The sequence below is a fragment of the Podarcis liolepis genome, assembly GCF_965112155.1.
Source record: "Podarcis liolepis genome assembly, chromosome: 11".
Classification (NCBI taxonomy): domain Eukaryota; kingdom Metazoa; phylum Chordata; class Lepidosauria; order Squamata; family Lacertidae; genus Podarcis; species Podarcis liolepis.
Genome location: NC_139565.1, coordinates 51,247,142 through 51,268,646, shown reverse-complemented (window position 1 = coordinate 51,268,646; position 21,505 = coordinate 51,247,142). Strand labels below are relative to the sequence as shown.

The 21,505-nt window shown below is 44.3% G+C and overlaps 1 protein-coding gene across 1 annotated transcript in view; it reads left to right on the top strand.

The window, feature by feature from the left end:
* The first annotated feature begins 16,661 nt into the window (after positions 1 to 16,661).
* Positions 16,662 to 21,505, top strand: part of ST8SIA3 (ST8 alpha-N-acetyl-neuraminide alpha-2,8-sialyltransferase 3) — a 44,216-nt gene continuing 39,372 nt past the window's right edge. Inside the window, exon 1 of the mRNA XM_083466162.1 lies at positions 16,662 to 16,780. Coding sequence (XP_083322288.1) covers positions 16,720 to 16,780 — 61 coding nt within the window. The 5' untranslated portion in view covers positions 16,662 to 16,719. The remainder of the gene's footprint in view (positions 16,781 to 21,505) is intronic.

The window sequence follows — 21,505 nt, the reverse complement described above, 5'->3', positions numbered from 1 at the left end:
GCCCTGAGTGCTCACTGGAAGGACAGATCATGAAGCTGAGGCTCCAATACTTTGGCCACCTCATGAGAAGAGAAGACTCCCTGGAAAAGACCCTGATGTTGGGAAAGATGGAGGGCACAAGGAGAAGGGGACGACAGAGGACGAGATGGTTGGACAGTGTTCTCGAAGCTACCAGCATGAGTTTGACCAAACTGCGGGAGGCAGTGGAAGACAGAAGTGGCTGGCGTGCTCTGGTCCATGGGGTCACGAAGAGTCAGACACAAATAAACGACTAAACAACAACAACAACAAAGCAGTAGTATTTAAGCTGGCTTTTGTTGACTGAGAACAAGGAAGATTCATGTATCCCCATTAACACATTGCTTTGTCCTTCCTTAGGACACCAGAAGACACCAGAACGGAGCATAGATGAGCAGGTTCTAAAAATACAACTTGATTTGATCATTCACCTAACATCCATTGTCTGGGCTTTTCATTTTCTCGGAACAAAAGAGTCAGAAAAATCCTTCCTCTGCATTCGCTCCATCCCAGGAGGACTCTCTTTTTGACAGCGCTGCTGCTCTGGGGCTTCTGCAGCCACCGGCAAACAAGGAACTGTCTGCCCCCTACGCCCTGACCAGGAACGCTTGCGCAAAACTTGCAGCCACCGCCTCTCACCGCAGACTTCCTGCTTATCTTGCATTTGCTCCCCGCCAGCCAACATTTGAGAAACCCAAAGAACAGATGCGTCCCTCTCTACCCCTGCAACCCCAAGGTTTTCCTCCTCTCTAAACCATCTCGAAAGTGAAGCCCGTACAACTATATTGGGTGTGTTCTAAAGAGAGAGAGAGGACTAAATTTGGACCACTTCTGAAAAAGGCACATTAAAGCAAAATTATTAAGATGCTCCATATTAAGCACAGTTCTTTGTTTATTACCTGCATTATTTATAGGCCCCCTTTCAGAGCAAGCCCTTCCAAGGCACAGTACAGTTAGCTGGTTTTTTTAAAGTGCTACATTACGTTACTGAAGGCAGCAGCCTTTAGTAATGTTGTCGCTCTGTGATAGGGCGCCTGATGCGCATGCAGAAGGTCACAAGTTCAATTCCTGACATCTCCAGGTAGGGCTGGGTCGGAATAACCCTTGCCTGCAACCCCAGAGAGCATCTGCCAGTTAGTGTCGGCAGTGCTGATTCTATGAGGCCACTTCCTGTCTATGTAAGAGATGAAAGCGAGCAAGGAACGCTATTTATTTAACCATATACTGTGTCACCTGGCAACAGCTGCTATATTAGGCTGTCATAAAGGAGGGAAGAGGGGTGAGGCAAGGCCATCACCAGCTCTGCTAAGAAGCCATCAGCTGTCAGTTATCAGAAGTAGCCAGGTACAGCAGACGAAAGCAAAGGGATTTAGGGCCCGTCTACATATTTGCCTAGCTGAGAGACCAGCAGCTTTTGGTACCTCCTCTCCTTAAACTTTTCCACTCCAGATGATCATTGGAACCATGTGTATCTAATAATTTGAACCTGAGTGTGTTTATTTCCTCCTCCCTCCTGATCCATTTTCCTTTGGTGTCACGTCTTTTTAACAATAACAAACTTAGTTGGTCTCTAAGGTGCTACTGGAATGAATTTTTTTATTATTTTTTTTGTCTATGGCAGACCAACACGGCTACCTACCTGTAATCGGATGTTAGAAGACAGGGGAAAATTATGGAAGGATGGAATAAACTTTACAGCATGCAGTTTGCTTAAAGAAAATGTAATGAAAATGATATACAGGTGGTATATAACGCCAGTGAAAGTAGCAAAAATGTACAGATCAAGTAATCAATGTTGGAGATGTAAAGAAAAAGATGGTACCTTTTATCATATGTGGTGGGTATGTAGGGAAGTGAAGGCCTGCTGGGAAATTATATATAATGAACTTTAAGAAATGTTGAAATATACATTTGTAAAAAAAACAAACCAGGAGCCTTCCTATTAGGAAATGTGGGTAGAGAAATACACAGGCAGGATTATTTTTATATGCTACAACTGCAGCGAGAATATTACTAGCCCAATGATAGAAGCAAGAAGAGATACCATCGAAAGAGTGGCAGATGAAATTAATGGACTATGTCAAATTGGCGAAATTGGGAAAATTCAGAACCAGCAGGACCAGAATTTCTTGAAAGACTGGAATAGATTTATGTTGTACCTGAAAAACAACTGACATCGCTAATAGGGTTACAAGAAGTTTTGTAGTCTTAAATTATCATTTATTACTAAATGCAATTTACAAATTGTTTATTTGAGATCATGATTTAATAGTAATATTAATAAGAATAAAATGCATATTAAAGATTAAGTTGGAAAACCATTATTTGAGGATGAGGGAAGTTCCAGGCTTATACAGTGGTACCTCGGGTTAAGTACTTAATTCGTTCCGGAGGTCCATTCTTAACCTGAAACTGTTCTTAACCTGAAGCACCACTTTAGCTCATGGGGCCTCCCGCTGCCGCCGCGCTGCCGCCGCACGATTTCTGTTCTCATCCTGAAGCAAAGTTCTTAACCTGAGGTACTATTTCTGGGTTAGCGGAGTCTGTAACCCGAAGCGTATGTAACCCGAGGTACCACTGTATAGCAAATGTTTCTTTGTTTTATTTATAAAATTGATGTCATGGTGGAAAATATTTGGAAAAACCAATAAAAATTATTGTTATAAAAAAAAGAACTCGGATGTTGTTTTCTGCCCAAATCTTTAATGCTCAAGCCAGCACAGTGCATTGGCAAGGCAAGGGTGAAAAGGAGCGGCAGGTGGACTGGGAAGGATTAGGCCAGATAAGATGTTGATCTAGCAAGGACCGTGCACCTGCCTCTTGCTTTGGAAGAGTGGGACAGGTCACTGGACTGGGCAAGGAAATGGTCACTCCTTCAATGGGCCCCAATGGTCTGTTTATGCCAGTGCTGGCATCTCCATGTCCTTGTAGACTTAGGGGAAGATAGCACTAAATCAGCACCTGGCTTGTCATCAAGGGCTTCATCTGAAACTGGAGGCTTGCAGGAGGTTTCCAGAGACACAGGAGCAAGGCTTTCCCCTTGTCAACCCACTCAGCTTCTCCCTAGGATCAGGTTCTGAAGTCTCCCATTCACTGGCTTCCTCCTCTGCCCCCAATGTTTCTTGGGGTCCTGAGGTCTGTTGGAAGGGAAATTGGAAGGAGGAAGAAGAAAGGGAGAAGCTAGATGCCATTACATTAAGCAAATGAGAGGAGGACAGGAGCAGTGGCGTAGCATGGGTTGTCAGCACCCGGGGCAAGGCAAGTAATTTGCGCCCCCAACCCGTGGATTTGCGCCCCCTAACCCTAACCCCCAGATGTTGCGCCCAGTGAGGCCAGCCCCTACTGCACCCCCCACTGGACAGGAGTGGAGAAATATGCTAACCTAAAAAGTCTGACACCAGACAGAAAGGACAGGAGAGAGAGGCAGCTTCAGTGGAACTACCAGCCTTGCAAGACGTTATATGGTGTTTCAGCACCTCAGTTCTTGCAAAGCTTTCCTTATGCACATTGCATTGGTTCTTACATTCATTCAAAGCTGCCTGTGTGGATCTAGATGCTCAGTTTTTGTAAAGTTTGTCTTATTGTAATCTGGTGAACCGGGTTCACTTCCCCGCTCCTCCACATGCAGCTGCTGGGTGACCTTGGGCCAGTCACACTTCTCTGAAGTCTCTCAGCCCCACTCACCTCACAGAGTGTTTGCTGTGGGGGAGGAAGGGAAAGGAGAATGTTAGCCGCTTTGAGACTCCTTTGGGTAGTGATAAAGCAGGATATCAAATCCAAACTCTTCTCTTCTTCTATCAGTTTTCAGTTTCTGTATATAGCCTTCACTTCTCTGTTTGATGTAATTCTTCTTCACAAAACTGAGATTCAGATCCAGCCATCTTCCCTGCTGTATGCCTTAAATTCCTTTAGCCTCTTTGCAACTTCCCTCTTTCTTCCCAGTCGTCTTTCATCACCTTCAAAATCTACCCAGCACTCAACCTCTCTCGCAGGCTAGTTTCCTGCTTCTGATATTTTTATTAGGGCTTTTATGTTTTCAGCAGATGTGTCCCTCAGAATCCTTCTTGTTGCTGTGTTGGTCCTGATAGAACTGGTCCTCTTTATTTGATTTTTTTTTTTCATTGCCACTTGACTCTATGATTTAACCATGCTGGTATCCTTTTAGACTTGTAGAGTTGGAAGGCACCCAAGGGTCATCTAATCCAACCCAATGCAGGAAATTCAAATTCAAATTCAAATCCAGCCTCTGCTTAAAAACCCCAAATGAAGAAGATTATGCCTCCTGCAGTCTTTCGGCAGAACTCCTCTTATAGGTACTGTAACCCATGAGGACCCATTATACTATCTTCCTCCTAGCATTTGTTTTTTCATTAGCAATTTTTGTTTTTCTATGTGAGCATATTCATTATCATATGTTGCTTGTCTGGCCCCATTTCATTATCATTAACCTTTACTGCAATGTGATATAAAATGTGAGAAAAGCAACCGACTGTGGGCAGCATTACTACTCCTACAAAAACTGGCATTTCTCTCCGATACATTTTTCCGGCCCGCGCACATCTCAGATTGCATCTCTGTACAGAAATATGGTGAGCTGAAAACAATAGATGCCTTATGGGATGGCCCTTAATTGGGTTGTTTTGTGGCACGACATTATGAAGCTGTTAAGGCCATTAGAGAAGTCAAAATAAGTGGATCGAAGGAACTGCTACACATTGCAAAGCCTTCAGCTGAGAGGTAGCCTTTGTTTCTCTGTAATTACAGCCATTGGTCACTTAAATAGAGGGTGGGCAACTGGTGGCTGTCAAGACAGATAGAACCTTGATTTTTGCCCCCCTCCCTTAGGCCATATCAAAGGTTTGACAAATGCAGGAAAGGATGCAAGTTTAACTGATACAGGGATGGAGGTTTAACTGCCAAATGAATACAATTAAAATGCTTTCCCCCTTTTTTTCTTTTTGCAATGTGATTAACAGTGCAGTGGGCTGGAGGAAAGACAGGGCAGTTTGGGGACAACAGCAAGTGGGGAGGGTAACCTTCACCTTTCCTATCCCCTACTGCAGACATGTTCAACCGGTTGACCGTGATTGACAGGTAGATCTCCAGGGTGCTCCAGGTCGATCACGGGATTAAAAAAAGCTCAACAGCTCTTGGCAATGACAATGGGTAGATCACTGCCAGTTTTATTATACTGGGAGTAGATCGCAGTCTCTAGAGAGTTAGACGTGCCTGCCCTACTGGATCTTATTGTGCTGGCTCCTGCAGCTCCACCTATTTAATTGGACGTGGCCCAGTGGAACTTACTTATGAGTAAGCTTGTGATCATCCTCACAGCTCCATGCTCACTGTAGAACTTAGGCTGCTCCACGCTTTGCAAGACCAAATGACTTGAAGATTCTTGAGAGAAGGCCATTAATTGAGGACTGCCTGCTCCCCAAGAGAAGGCATGTTTGCTGAGTTTACAAAAGAAGCAAAGTTCACAATCACAACTGCAGAAGTTGGAGGATGAATAAAACTGCTAAAGCTTTACACCCTGGCAGAGACAGAAAAGTGTCTATTTTTAAAGACATTCTTTTCATTATATATATATTTTTTAAAGCCACACTATTTCAAGCATTGCTACTTTGAGGTTCTATCGTGAGCATCAAAGGGAAATCTAGTCCTAAAAGGGCTCGCTTTGGTAGGTGCAAATCTTCAAAGCACAACGTTCCTCTGGAGTTAAAAGGGTTGTCCTGTTTTTTTATGAATAAGTCAAAATACGAGAACTTTTCCTAAGTGTACACTTGGCTCAATTGGTTTTTTTGGTTTTGTTTTTTAAGATCTATCCTGGCCAGCTTCAAAGTGAATAAGCATGAATGGCTTCTTTTATGTACGGTGTATGTCTGCATTTCTGTCTCCATGGGGGGAGGGGAATATTGCTGCTTTAACCCCCCCCCCCAATGATCCTTACCACATAGTGGCAAATCCAAGGCATGGACACATTTGGTTCTCCAGATGTTGTTGGTGATGGGAGTTTTAGTTCAGCAACATCTGGAAGGCCAAGCTTCCCCACACCTGGTATATACCCAAGAACTTTGTTCTGACCTTCTGTCTAATCTTGCTATGAAAAACATAAAACACACCCCTTTGACTTGTATTTTGATGATTCAGGTTAGTGGACCTACAACCTGTGCTGGCCTGATACGCAACTACTGAGATCATTTTACACTGCCTAGGATTTAAAGGACAACTTCCTCCCATGCTATTCAGCTCGCGGACTGATGCGGATGGCACTGTGGTCTAAACCACTGAGCCTTTTGGGCTTGCTGATCAGAAGGTCGGCGGTTTGAATCCCTGCAACAGGGTGAGCTCCCATTGCTCTATCCCAGCTCCTGCCAACCTAGCAGTTTGAAAGTACGCCAGTGCAAGTAGATAAATAGGTACCGCTGCAGTGGGAAGGTAAATGGTGTTTCCTTGGACTCTGGTTTTCCTCACGGTGTTCCATTGCACCAGAAGCAGTTTAGTCATGCTTGCCACATGACCTGGAAAGCTGTTTACGAAAGAGGACTTGCATCCTGTCCAGCTTGCATTTTAATACCTTTTGCTGTTTAAGTGCTTATAAGACAAAAAAGGTATGATTCCTTTGTGGCAAACACAGATCAGATGCTATGTCAATGTGGAACAGAATGACTTTTTTATTTACAAAAATATTTATATACTGCTAGTCAAGGGACGTGGGTGGCACTGTGGGTTAAACCACAGAGCCTAGGACTTGCCAATCAGAAGGTCGGTGGTTCGAATCCCCGCGACGGGGTGAGCTCCCATTGCTCGGTCCCAGCTCCTGCCAACCTAGCAGTTTGAAAGCATGTCAAAGTGCAAGTAGATAAATAGGTACCGCTCCAGCGGGAAGGTAAACGGCGTTTCCGTGCGCTGCTCTGGTTCTCCAGAAGCGGCTTAGTCATGCTGGCCACATGACCCAGAAGCTGTACGCCGGCTCCCTCAGCCAATAAAGCGAGATGAGCGTCGCAACCCCAGAGTCGGTCACAACTGGACCTAATGGTCAGGGGTCCCTTTACCTTTACCTTTAGTCATTTAAAAACAACAAGCCCAGAGCAGTTTCCAACAATAGTAAGTAAAACCATACAACGAAAATCACACAAAGACAAATTAAAACCAGAAATCAGATAACCACTGTGAAGAGTTAGATTCTCTAGAAAAGTTTTCAGCAAGTGTTTGAAAGCTGAAACAAAAGGTGCCTGATGTATTGGCCAGTTTCCTGTTGTTGTCAAATGAGCCTTGCCAATTTGAAGAATGACCAATGGTGTTTCTGCAGATGATCTCAGTGATCAAACTGGGATATAAGGCTTCAGGTTCCATGGACCAAAGTTGCTCAGGGCTTTGTAATTTTTTTTTTACAAGTGATAGTAGTAGATGGTAGTAGTAGTAGTCAGTGCAGATGTTTTAAAGATGGTGTCACATGTTGTCGGGTATGTGCCCCCATCATCAGTCTGGCCACTGCATTCTGCATCTGCTGGAACTTCTGAACCAGGATCAAGGGCAGCCCCAGAAAGAGCGGATTGCAATAATCCATCTTCGACGTTACCAACACATGGACTATAGTGGTCCAGCTATCTCTGTCCATGAATGGCTGTAGCTGGTGAACCAGATGGGGCTGGCAAAACCTATTCCCTGTACAGTATAGCATTTCTACAGTGTTGCACTTTGTGGATGGTTCAGAGAGCTGCTGTTTTGTTTATCCATAAATGATCTGGCTGTACACACACGAATGAGCATGAGAGGATGGGCAATAGAAGGCAAATAAAATGATTTTTGCAGGTATTTTATTCTATTCTATGAAATGCCCTCCCCCCCCCTTTAACTTATAGAATTCAGATTTATTTTTCCAAACCAACCTTAAGCTCAGTGCAGTGGAATCATGCAACAGAATAATGTTCCAAAACAATACCAACTGATAGGGAAAAAGCACCAGCAGAAGAAGCAGCAAATATCACCCCAGACCGAAAGAAAAGAAACCCAGACATGTCTTTGCTTTGCTCTTCATTAACTTGGTGAGGCAGACAATATTTGGGCCACCTGGGGCCTTCCTCGGTGCAAAAGATCTGATATGACCTGTGCAGTCATTGAGATGCCCATGCAATTTATTTTAAATGGGGGGGGGGGGGGTAAGGTGGGGGGAGAGACACACACAGCACAATGGAACTCCCGGAAGAAGTCTCCCAATGTGATCTGCACCAGTTGAAGTCAGCTTGTGTTTTAGAATTTACACTGGAGGGAATGCAGTACAGAGAAATTGCCACCTTTTGTGGATATAACCGAGTTTCTGCACCTATTAGGGTTTTAATATATCCATCACTGAAACAAGTGCGGGGGTGAAGAGATGTGATTTGGTAGTTTCATCACCTCCAGATCTCCTAACCCAATAGGCAAATTTAACACATCCAGGAGCGCACAAACATATATGAGAGAGAAATTCTGTTTTGAAAGAATTTTGCAATCAGAAAATCTGGAAAGAAGCTATTTTAATTTCAGCGTACGTGCAACTTTGGTGTCATTTTCAAATGGAAGCAGAAAATTACACTTGAGATTGTGGTCATGGTTCTCGCATGTAACAGGGTCTTGCCTGTGGTGGCCACACACCTCAATTCAGAAGCTGGGGATGCCAGAATCAGGCTTCCAAAAGGCAAGCTGAATAGGGTAAAAAAGGTAAAAGGTAAAGGACCCCAGGATGGTTAAGTCCTATCAAAGGCAAATGGGGTTGTGGTGCTCATCTCACTTCCAGGCCAAGGGAGCCGGCGTTTGTCCACAGAAAGAGGTGGGTATGTATAAGCAAGCAATAATTAGGCCCCGAATGGACAACCTATGTTAGTATTGAAGAAGAAGAAGAGTTTGGATTTGATATCCCGCCTTTCACTCCCTTTAAGGAGTCTCAAAGCGGCTAACATTCTCCTTTCCCTTCCTCCCCCACAACAAACACTCTGTGAGGTGAGTGGGGCTGAGAGACTTCAAAGAAGTATGACTGGCCCAAGGTCACCCAGCAGCTGCATGTGGAGGAGCGGAGACAAGAACCCGGTTCCCCAGATTAAGAGACTACTGCTCTTAACCTCTACACCACACTGGCTGGAGGGGGAGAATGCATTGCTTTTTCAGGGATTCTTCAGCTGTGATTCCTGCATTGCAGAGACTAGCTGAGCCTTTGGGGCCTTTCCAATGCTATTGTTCTATGATTTTATGAACAGGAAAGCCACAGACCACCTATGACATGTGCACCCATTGACAAAGTTACCTTTACCAAGACATTTTCACATCTATCCATGAAACATCTTTGGTGTACACCTAAGCAAGGCAGGATTAAGGTGGTTGAGGGTCCTTGTGCAGTTCCTCTTCCCCCACACTCATGGAGGAACCCATGGAGTTGAAGGTGACACCTCTCAGGAGACAATGGAGGAGGTGAAGTCAAACCATTGGAGAGTTACAGCACCTGCTGTGCCTCTAGAGACCAATAAGGGAGAGACATGTTTTGTTGCAGCTGGGGCAGAGGAAGGCGTCCAGTTGTGCTGCTGCAGGTGCATCATGTCATTTTCTCTCTGCACTCCTACCAGTGGTCATTTCTCCTCTGGTCGCTGCTGTGGATACATGACCTGTCTGTCTGCAGGCAAAGTACCACAAAGTAAGTTTGCTTCAATGCTAAACACTGAATTAAGCCTCCATTGTACTTCTACTAATGCACTGAATAGGCTGTGGGAAAATCTGTCTATTTACCAGCCTTTAAGCAGCCTGATTTGTGAGTATGACTAGGGATTCAAAGTAATTTGAAAGGGCAACCATTTGGTGTCAACTACTTTTGAAGATGTTCCTGAGGGACTCACCTATCCCCAGCCAGCCAGTCAAGCCTTAAGTCTTTGGAGGATGTTCAAAACATCACTTTTCTTTCTTTCCTTCTTTCTTTTGCATTCCACTCACCCTGCCCCTCCTTCTGTCCTTACAATCATTAAAACAAATTGAAGTTACAGCTCTCCATGCACCCGGGATCATGAGCTGAGATTAGCAACCTTATGAGCTCTCCATTAGGCTGGTTAAAGGATGGGGGGAATTGTAGATTTCTTCCCCGTTTCCAGCGCATTCTTGTGGTTGGTTTTCAAGGAGCTCTCATAAAAGCATGTGTATCAGTGCCAGATTTACGTATAAGCTAAACAAGCTATAGCTTAGGGCCCCACTCTCTTGGGGGGGGGGCAAAAAAATTAAAGGGAAAAAACTGGATGTACATTTCCAAAATAAAAGATAAAAAACAAATAAAATAAAACCTACATACAGCAACAGTGTTTTGTGCTGTGTAGGCTCCTATGATGTAAGTACAGTGGTACCTCAGGTTACATACGCTTCAAGTTACAGACTCCGCTAACCCAGAAATAGTACCTGGGGTTAAGAACTTTGCTTCAGGATGAGAACAGAAATCGTGCTGCAGCCGCGCGGCGGCAGTGGGAGGTCCCATTAGCTAAAGTGGTGCTTCAGGTTAAGAACAGTTTTAGGTTAAGAACGGACCCCCAGAACGAATTAAGTACTTAACCCGAGGTACCACTGTAATGGGCCCTGCCTGCTAGGCTGCTCCCTAAAATATCACTGGTTTGCTCATTTCTATATATAGGGCGCCTACATTCTGCATGTACAAATGGCTTTAGATACCTATTAGGTCCATAAATTACCATCTTCAGCGCACAAAAAACAGCGACAATTTGTTGTTAACAAAGGACAGCTGGACATGTAAAGGGCCCCACCTTCAATAGCTTAGGGCCTCATCAAACCTAAATCTGGCCCTGGGGTGTGTGTGTATGTGTTTGATATTCTGTGTTTTTAATCGCAGAGTTGGGGCATCTCCACACTCACACCCATACATTTAGGAGCAGGCAGGAAAATTCTGCATTTTGGGTATGTGCCAACTCCAGACTGTCACAGCAGAGAGCCTGGATCAGGACTGTGGCAGCAAGTCCTCGGGAACTGAACCAGCTAAAGATTCAATGGCTCCTTAGCTGGCACAGATCCACTCCCATGCTGCCCTCTCCACACTCTCAGATACCCTGTTTGTTATGCACCAGCTACTGCCACTTTGCCCGTGGTTTAAGTGGGCACAGTCAAGAGTTCCACATCAGGTTTGCTGGTTGGACAGAGATTGCTGGATGGACAGAGATCTCCGTCTCATTTAAACCCTCTCCAGTGTGGTGGATCAGGGGTTTAGAATTGCTCTGTTATTTCAAAAGGTAATGATACTTTATTTAACAAGATTTGCAGACCACTTAAAAATCACTAAGCAGTTTACATAAAACAATATAAGATAATCATAAGAAAACACTGATAAAATCAGCAGGCTTTAGAAGTGAGTAGATATAATGAAACTATCAAAGCCAGGTGGAATCATCAGAGTTTAAGAAGAAGTATGCAGAATGAGAAGGGACGCGGGTGGCGCTGTGGGTTAAACCACAGAGCCTAGGACTTGCCGATCAGAAGGTTGGCGTGCGAATCCCCGTGATGGGGTGAGCTCCCGTTGCTCGGTCCCAACTTCTGCCCACCTAGCAGTTCGAAAGCACGTCAAAGTGCAAGTAGATAAATAGGTACCGCTCCGGCAGGAAGGTAAATGGTGTTTCTGTGCGCTGCTCTGGTTCTCCAGAAGTGGCTTAGTCATGCTGTCCACATGACCCGGAAGCTGTACGCCGGCTCCCTCGGCCAATAAAGCGACATGAGTGCTGCAACCCCAGAGTCGGTCATGACTGGACCTAATGGTCAGGGGTCCCTTTACCTTTTTATGCAGAATGAAATGACATGTCTGCATATCCTGGCCTAAAAATGGAGGAGGTGGGGAGTGTTTGTAAGCATCAAAAACACCTCCAGCAAGCCTGCTCTGCTCCTTTTATTAAGTGGGACCCTAGACGTCTTCTCCAGGGTCCTGTCTTCATGGTACCGAAGTTGTTCTGTACAGTATATGAGGAATCCAGCCCAATAATATATCAGAGTAGGCTAAATTAAGGGCATAAAAAGTCCTGCTGGATCAGGCCATTGGCCCGTCTAGTCCAGCATCCTGTTCTCACAGTGGCCAGCCTGTGGGAACACCGAAAGTGGAACCTGGGTGCAACAGTGCTCTCCGCACTTGTGATTCCCAACTCTTCAGAGGCATGCTATCTATTTCCAACAGTGGAGAGAAAACATAGTCAACAAGGCTGGTGTTCATTTATTAGTCTTCTATTCCATGAATGTTTTGAATCGTCTTTTAAAGCCATCTAAGTTGGTGGTCATCGCTACATATTGTGGGAGCAGATTCCATAGTGCAAAGAATTGCTTTCTTTTGTCTGTCCTTAACCTTATAGATCATTCTTAACTTCTTAAAGGTACACTCCAGTACCCATTATTACTCATGTGTTTGTGCAAGCAAGCTTGTCACTGAAATAACATATCCATAAATGAATGCCCAGTTCTCCGTTGGCTGTGAATTCTTCAGCAATGCTACCTAACAATGAGGGCTGCTTGATTCTCTTTAATGAAGCACAGGAATGGAAGGCTTATCAAACCAGACACTTGTCCGGAGCATGACTGCATTAAAAAAAAAAAAGACAACTAATTGAGGTGCAATTTTGCACTGGTTGTGGCAAAAAGCAGCTTCCTGGACATGGGTCTCCCCACATCTTTAGTTTAGAAGCCCTAAGGCAAACCAAGCTTCTTTGTCAATTATAGAAAAATCAATGAAGATACTGTTTGGGACTCCTTTTCACCATTCAGCACGGATGATATCCTTCAGTTTCGAGCAATGATTCATTTACTTCCACCCTCTCTTGGGGGCTACTGACATCCTGCTATCTCTAAAGAATGTGAAGCCAAAAACACCCTATTCTTTGTTTCTTTCTACAACATGGGTCCCCCCACCTGCCTCCCCAGTGCACAGGACATTCACCTGGACTTGGGGGCTGCTTCAGTGGGGCACTTCACACCTTTTTTACCTGCAAACTTTGGGAGGAGGGGGGCAAACCCCTGGAAGTGACACATTCCATGTTACTGTACAGCTATGGCCTCATTCGCACAACATCTCAAGGGAGAAAATTGTTCCTGGACCTCAAAGTGCAGGTGGAAGGTTGCGTTTTACCCTCTCCTCCATATTAAAATAAGACCCCAGCACTATCAGTTTGTGGGGTGCCTGGACTCCCGCTTCTAATTCCGGTGTGCCAGACACTGAATTTAGCATGTTAAAATATAAACCATGTTAAAAGAAGAAGAAGAAGCCAGGCTTGCTGGCTGATGAAGTAATCACCTGAAGACATGGGCCATTAAGAGAATGCAAGACAGGATGGTGTCCATTAAGAAATCTGTCAACAAGGCAAAGGTTGTCTACTAGATGCAGAGGGGTAGAGCCCCACCCTGGGCTATGGGTAGTTAGCAAGACAGAAGGGAGAGTGCAGAGGGCTGATGTAAGCAAGAGGGAAAATAGTCCTGTTTTGGGAAGCAGTTTGCAAACTGGAGAAAGTCTGCAAAATGGGGAGCACTGCCCACCAGGTCAGATTTGGCCCATGAAGCTGCTTCTAATAAGGACCTGGCCCATGGAGCCAAAACGGTTCTCCACCCCAGCATTGTCCCATCCCTTGTGATTGAGTTAGGCTTCTGGCAAACATGCACAACAGCTCCAATCAGAAAGCCAGGATGGGCTGCAGTGCCTGTTGATTGGAGGATCAGTCCAGGTTTGCAGACAGAAAGCTTTAATCAATTCCAATTGGTTAGTTTAAACCATGGGTAGGCGAACTAAGGCCCGGGGGCCGGATCTGGCCCAATCACCTTCTATATCTGGCCTGCGGACAGTCCAGGAATCAGCGTGTTTTTACATGAGTAGAATGTGCCCTTTTATTTAAAATGCATCTCTGGGTTATTTGTGGGGCTTGGGAATTCGTTCATTTTCTTTTCCTTCAAAATATAGTCCAGCCCCCCCACAAAGTCTGAGGGACAGTGGACTGGCCCCGTGCTGAAAAAGTTTGCTGACCCCTGGTTTAAACCATTTAAAAACTTTTGGTTGGTTAAAAAGCAACAGCAGATCTTTCCTGGATAGTTAAAGAAATAAATGCCTTTGCAAAGTTACATTTCCAATTGCTATACAGTATAATAGGAAATATAGAAGTAGTTATAAAATATAATAAATATATAACCATTAGGTAAAGGTAAAGGGACCCCTGACCAATATAAGCATTAATACTATATAAATATCATATAATTATATAAAATAAAAACTGCAGAGCATCCTCTTAGAAGAGGCACTATCCTTTCACGCTGGCACAGGTGAGGATGCCTGTGTCAAGACTGTTGTTGCAGGGGGATGTTTTCCTGTTAATGTTTTTTTGGGGGGGGCAATACGCTGGTTTATGCAACTGTAATCACACAATAAAGGATTTTTCAGAAGAGATTCTGCAGATGAGTATCAGAAGCTCAAAAATGCGCTAATTACTCAGCAACTTCGGGGGTGGGTTTGTTCAGGGTTGGCAATCACTTGCTTTCTCAGAGGGGTGGGAGGCACAGTGTTTGTATTTTACCACCCAGACCCTATTTTCCATGGACAGTCCCAGATTTACAGAAGATGTCCCAGTTTCTGATTTGATCCTGGAATGTCCCACTCTTCCTTAGGACATCCCTATTTTCATCAGAGAAATGTTGGAGGGTATGAAATAGGATGTCCCCATGGCTTATTTTTCTCCCAGACAGAACTCGCCAGAACTTTTCCGAGCACAATTCAAAGTGTTGGTGCTCACCTTTAAAGCCCTGAAAGGCCTTTGTTCTGTATACCTGAAGGAGTGTCTCCACCCCCACCATTCAGCCCGGACACTGAGGTCCAGCGCCGAGGGCCTTCTGGCGGTTCCCTCGCTGTGAGAAGTGAGGTTACAGGGAACCAGGCAGAGGGCCTTCTCGGTAGTGGCACCTGCCCTTTGGAACGCCCTCCCAGCAGATGTCAAGGCAATAAACAACTATTTTACTTTTAAAAGACAACTGAAGGTGGCCCTGTTTTTAATGTCTGATGCTGTATTGTTTTTAATATTTGGTTGGAAGCCACCCAGAGTGGCTGGGGAAACCCAGCCAGATGGGCGGGGTATAAATAAATTATTATTATTATTATTATTATTATTATTATTATTATTATTATCCTCATCATTGTTGTTGTTTAGTCATTTAGTCGTGTCCAACTCTTTGTGAGCCCATGGACCAGAGCACGCCAGGCACCCCTGTCTTCCACTGCCTCCCGCAGCTTGGTCAGACTCATGTTTGTCGCTTCAAGAACATTGTCCAACCAATTATCATTATTATTATTATGAATTCAGTTCCAGTACCTCTCAGGTGGGTGCCATTGCCATGATAAGAGAACAAAGGAGGTGTGTTCATTGTGAGTTCTGGCACCTCTTTTTCCTAGAAAAATAGCACTGGACATCTCTATTTTCATCAGAGAAATATTGTGGGGTATGGAATAGGACGTCCCTATTTTCATCAGAGAAATATTGGGGAGTACGTAATGCACCAGCAGTCATGGAAACTGACTAGTTTTTTTAAAAAACAACAATAGAGAGACTGCTAACTTTTCAACTTCTTTGTTTTTTCAGCGGTTGACTTCTGGATTTTACTAGTTCTTTTTTTAAAAAAAAATGTTAACTTTAAGATGTGTTGTTGTTTAAAAACTAGAAGTTAAACATTTGGTTGCTGGGAAAGGGCAGTTGAAATCCAGGTTTTCCAGAGGTTTGCTTGACATGGGCGTAGCCAGGGGGGCAAAGGAGGCAGCAGCACCCACCCACCCTCAACCAAGTAAACACAGTGGTACCTCGGGTTACAGACGCTTCAGGTTACAGACTCCACTAAACCAGAAATATTACCTCAGGTTAAGAACTTTGCTTCAGGATGAGAACAGAAATTGTGCAGCGGCGGTGTGGTGGCAGCAGGAGGCCCCATTAGCTAAAGTGGAACCTCAGGTTAAGAACGAGCTTCAGGTTAAGAACAGACCTCCAGAACGAATTAAGTTCTTAACCCGAGGTACCACTGTAAATAAAAACACTTTACTAAAAGTGGAAATAATCAGAACATTTGAAATGTTTTGACAGATTTTTCCCCCCTGAGCACCTGGGGTCAAAAGAAAGTAATTTAAAACAACTGTCTTTGAGACATTTCATTCTGAATCTGCTGGACAGAGCCAGACAGAGGATGGTAACAGGAGGGGTGTCCTGCCCCCACCCCCAAAAAAAATCCTGGCTATGTCCATGTTGCTTGGCACACTCAATAGAGATCTCTGCATTGAATGTGCAGTACAGTAGAGTGGTACCTCAGGTTAAGTACTTAATTCGTTCTGGAGGTCCGTTCTTAACCTGAAGCACCACTTTAGCTAATGGGGCCTCCCGCTGCCGCCGTGCAGTTTCTGTTCTCATCCTGAAGCAAAGTTCTTAACCCGAGGTACTATTTCTGGGTTAGCAGAGTCTGTAACCTGAAGCGTTTGTAACCTGAAGCATATGTAACCCGAGGTACCACTGTATTGCCTTAGTGAAGGACTAGGACTTCTTGTTTGCGCGACAGGGAGTGCTGTGCCTTCTTGTGGGTTTTAAGAACTACAATTCCCAGAGTTCCTTAGTCTATGCTGACCTTCTTCTGTGCATCAGGGTTGCAGATTAACTGCATGAGAGGGAACAATTCCCCGGGAGAGAGGCCTTTATGCAAGAGCAGATGGAGCCATTTCCACAACTAAATTTGAAGGCCCCAGAAAGCTGGATGTGTGAGTAAATAGCCTAACCTTAATTTATAGGTTTAGAGGAATGCCATAGGTTTATTTATGTCTGAGGGGTTTTGTGCTTGAACGTTCTTCCTCAGAATTCTGGGCATCTATCGCGATTATTTTATTGTTTCCAGCATTTAGGCCTCGCTTTCTTAAAACAAGAACAAAAAAACACCCTAAAACGTGCCTCAAAGCGACTTTAAACTATATAAAATCTGAACAGTGTGTGTGTAAATCATTTGAAATCAGATACGTACGATGAAAATGCTATAGGACAGAAATTTCTATAGCCCCTTGGAATAGCAGTAAGCGTTTTGTTTTAAAATACGCGTGTATCGCGACATTTTTTTGTTCAGAAGTAAACATGCATTTTTTTCAAATTGGTGTTAAAAAGGTGCCTCTTTGTGCAGGGTGAGTCCTTTAAAAGAGGCCCCGTGGATACAGAGTACAGTGGTACCTCGGGTTACATATGCTTCAGGTTACAGACTCCGCTAACCCAGAAATATTGCTTCAGGTTAAGAACTTTGCTTCAGGATGAGAACAGAAATCGTGCTGTGGTGGCGTGGCAGCAGCAGCAGGAGGCCCCATTAGCTAAAGTGGTGCTTCAGGTTAAGAACAGTTTCAGGTTAAGTACGGACCTCCGGAACGAATTAAGTACTTAACCCGAGGTACCACTGTACACATGTTCCATGGGGCCTCTTTTAAAAGACTCACCCTGTACAAGACATGAAAAGGCCCCTTTGAGTTTACCGTCGCTGCCAGCGAAAAGGGATCCTTTAAAAATGTCCCATGCCATCTCTTAGCTCAGGCAGACTAGTCCTCAAAGTACCCACCCCCCAGTCCATGCTGCAAAGCCCCACAGCTTTCTGCACATGCTCAGAACCACTCTTTTCTTCTGTAGTCCTTCAGTATAGTCCAGGGACTGTTTCAAAAAATTAAATAACATGATGAGTGTTCACCAGCGGTGGCCTAACTTGGAGGGGTTTTCACAGTGACAACAAGTTCTAACAAAGGTAGACATAAATTGTTTTCCTGAAAACTGTACAGTGGTGCCTCTAGTTACAAACTTAATTCATTCCAGTGGTCCGTTCTTAACCTGAAACTGTTCTTAACCTGAGGTACCACTTTAGCTAATGGGGCCTCCCGCTGCCGCCGCACGATTTTTGTTCTCATCCTCAGGTAAAGTTCTTCACTTTGCTACTTCTGAGTTAGTGGAGTCTGTAACCTGAAGTGTTTGTAACCTGAAGCATTTGTAACCCGAGGTACCACTGTATAACATTGCTCCTGGCCTTTCAGATGCTATCAGACTACAACTTCCATCATCCCTGGCCATTGGACATGTTGGCTAACAGTTGGAGTCTAACACCATCTGTCATCTGGGCCTTGTCCAGAAAGTGGCGGTGGGGTATGAGTGTTCAGACCCCTGGGTCCCCACTTGTGGGGTGCCTCAGGGTTCCATCCTCTCCCCCATGCTTTTTAATATTTATATGAAGCCGCCAGGAGAGATCATCAGGGGGTTTGGGCTGGGTGTTCATCAGTATGCGGATGATACCCAGCTCTACCTCTCTTTCAAATCGGAACCAGTGAAGGCAGTGAAGGTCCTGTGTGAGTGCCTGTAGGCGGTTGGAGGATGGATGGCGGCTAACAGATTGAGGTTGAATCCTGACAAGACAGAAGTACTGTTTTGGGGGGACAGCGGGCAGGTGTGGGGGACTTCCTGGTCCTGCATGGGACAACTGTACCCCTGAAGGAGCAGGTGCGCAGCCTGGGAGTCATTTTGGACTCACAGCTGTGCATGGAGGCACAGGTCAAATCTGTATCCAGGGCAGCTGTCTGCCAGCTCCATCTGGTACGTAGGCTGAGACCCTATCTGCCCGCGGACTGTCTTGCCAGAGTGGTGCATGCTCTGGTTATTACTGGATTACTGTATTTTAATTTTTTGTTGGAAGCCGCCCAGAGTGGCTGGGGAAACCCAAGCAGATGGGAGGGGTATAAATAAATTGTTGTTATTATTATTATTATTATTATTATTATCTGGATAGCAATCTATCATGGATGCTTTAGTTGGGATTCCTGCATTGCAGAGGGTTGGAGTAGATGTCCTCTGGGTTCCCTTCCAACTCTATAATTCTATGATTCTATAAGTCTAAAAGGATGCCAGCATGGTTAAATCATAGAGTCTAGTGACTATGAAAAAACAAATAAAGAGGAGCAGTTCCAGAGGGCCAAAGGTTCCTCAACCCTGCATAAGAATAAGAATAATTAGAATAATAATGATTAGAATAATTAGAATAATATTAATATGCCACCCAGCTGATTGCGTTGCCCTAGCCACTCTGTGTGGCTCCCAACAAGATATTTAAATAATATTAAAAGAACAGTTTTTAAAAACCCACAAACACAAAGGAAAGGGTCCCCAGCTACACACACAGACACACAAAGAGAAAATGAAACTTGTAAAAAATATAAGAAATAATTGAGAGTAATGGAAATAGCAATACAATACATACAAGTGCTGCTTACCAAATACAATGCATTGTCTGGAAGTCGTTCATTAGGCAAGCGTTCACATAACGAGCCTAGAATTTCCGTGGATTCCTATGGATACATTTCTCATCAGGGATTTGCCCAGTCTCTCCGCACAGTCCTTCTCTCCGTGGTTTCTTCCCGCAATGGCTACAGCCAGCAAAAGAGAGAAACAGGAAAAACTAAATTGCCCCACGCATCTCTCCTGCATTCTGATTTGTCCAATCTCACTCTCTTCCTGCTTGCGTGGTTTCTGCCCAAAAATGCTTGCTTCCAACCAGCAAAGCACAAACAAACAAGAAGTCAGGAAGTGGAAAAACTCTGGATGCTCAGATTTCGGAATCTGTGGAGTGTGCAGCAGGGTTTGGGCACAATTCTTTATGTTTGGATAAGTAACTTTTTGCAGAGCCAGCTGGCAGATAGCAGGATCTGTGTGTACATAACAACAGTGAGGCATGAAAACATACAAAATGAACTAATATATTGCAATGATAATACATAAGAGACTGTAGCTCAAAAAAACCACTGAGCAAACTCAAAATTCCCATTCTCCTGTTTATTATTGTTTATTTAATGTCTTTTTATATGTGTTTTCATGCTTTTGTTGTTATGTATTGCAATCGTATTTCCACTGGCAACATTAATTGTTTCTCAGATTGTTTCATCCTCTGAGTCCAACATGTTGTGATTGCTACAGTTGCATTTTAGAGCATCTGCAAAGAAAAAAACAACAACAAAAATAATCAGGGTCTGAAAAACACAGGAGGAAGAAGGTGGAAAACAGTGCGATGCAACAGTTTCATAACTACGTTGTCATGAGGATCACCTGTAAAAAGTGAACAAACGAGGAATGGCAATTGCAAGAGTTGGTGCAGAACAGCAAACTAGATTGCATCTATTGTCAAATGCCCTTGAAAAGGTTGTCCTCCAATGTTCAAACTGTCACAGCAGAGTTGAACATTTTGGCAATGCCTTGCTCCTGGTGGATCTACAAGGAAGACAATTCATCTAACATCAGAAGCCACTTACGGTTGATCTCAGCTGGGAAGCTGTTTTACAGATTGTCAAGAAAGGAAGTGTGAGAGCAATATGATTTGCTGGTGTTTCGGAGTGCACTGAAAATGGACAGTTTTGCTAATACCTCGGCTTGGCCCATTTCCTTCTTCCTGGCCACATAATTTGAACATGGGAGGAAACATGCGCCATCCATGTTTTATCCGCCATTCCCTCATTGGGTCCTCAATTTGAGGGGAAAGCCATTGCAGTTTGTGGGCCATTGCAAACACGGGAACATTGTAGGCAAGGCAGAAGACACAGCCCCAGATCAATTAAAGCTACTTTGGCTGAGCCACAAATCCTATGTCAAGTCTTTTCATGTTTTCTACTTGACTTGTGATAAACCACATCTGATTCATTCATAACTTTCACTTGAACTCCAGCAACTACAAGGTGGGGGACCTCTTGCAGGTAGCTGGAGGCATTTTTGTGGCTCTTGCTGTAAAAGCAGGCAGTGTCGTTTCTAGTAATGGGAAAAGGGAGTTTTTATATAAAAATCAAAGTGGCCCCTATCAATCAATCAATTGACAAAACTTTATTGCCTTAGCCATCGGGCATAGCAATCAGTCATACACATCAATAACTATAAACAATACAGAGGGATAATAAAATAGCGCTATTACATGTAAGATTCCACATAACAGCCCACAACTTTGGCTCCAGGAAACTTTTCCAGCAACAGAAACCAACAGAACACTCTAATCTCTTACATCTGCTTGGTGGCGGTATGAATTTCATGGTTTTTTAAAAAATAATTGATTTTATTGAAAGTTTTCAACATAAGAGGCAATAAAACTATTGTATTTTTCCGTGTATAACACGCCCCCATGTATAAGACAACCCCTATTTTGGGGGACTCAAATTTAAGAAAATGGGGGGAGATGGCCCGGAGTGGTTGAGCTTTTTTGGGGGGGGGGGAATGCCAAAAATCACTAACCAGACTGACACAGGCTGACAACCGCTCTCGCGTCGCACCAGCCAACATGCGTCTGCCCGCTCACCAACAGCAGTTGCACGCCTAATTGCCAAAGCAGCAGCCAATCTACAGCAAACCTTGCCACAGCAACCAATCACCACCCTATTACCGCAGCAGCAGTAGCAAACCCAAAGCGGCACTTGACGCAGCCAAAAATCACCCACAAT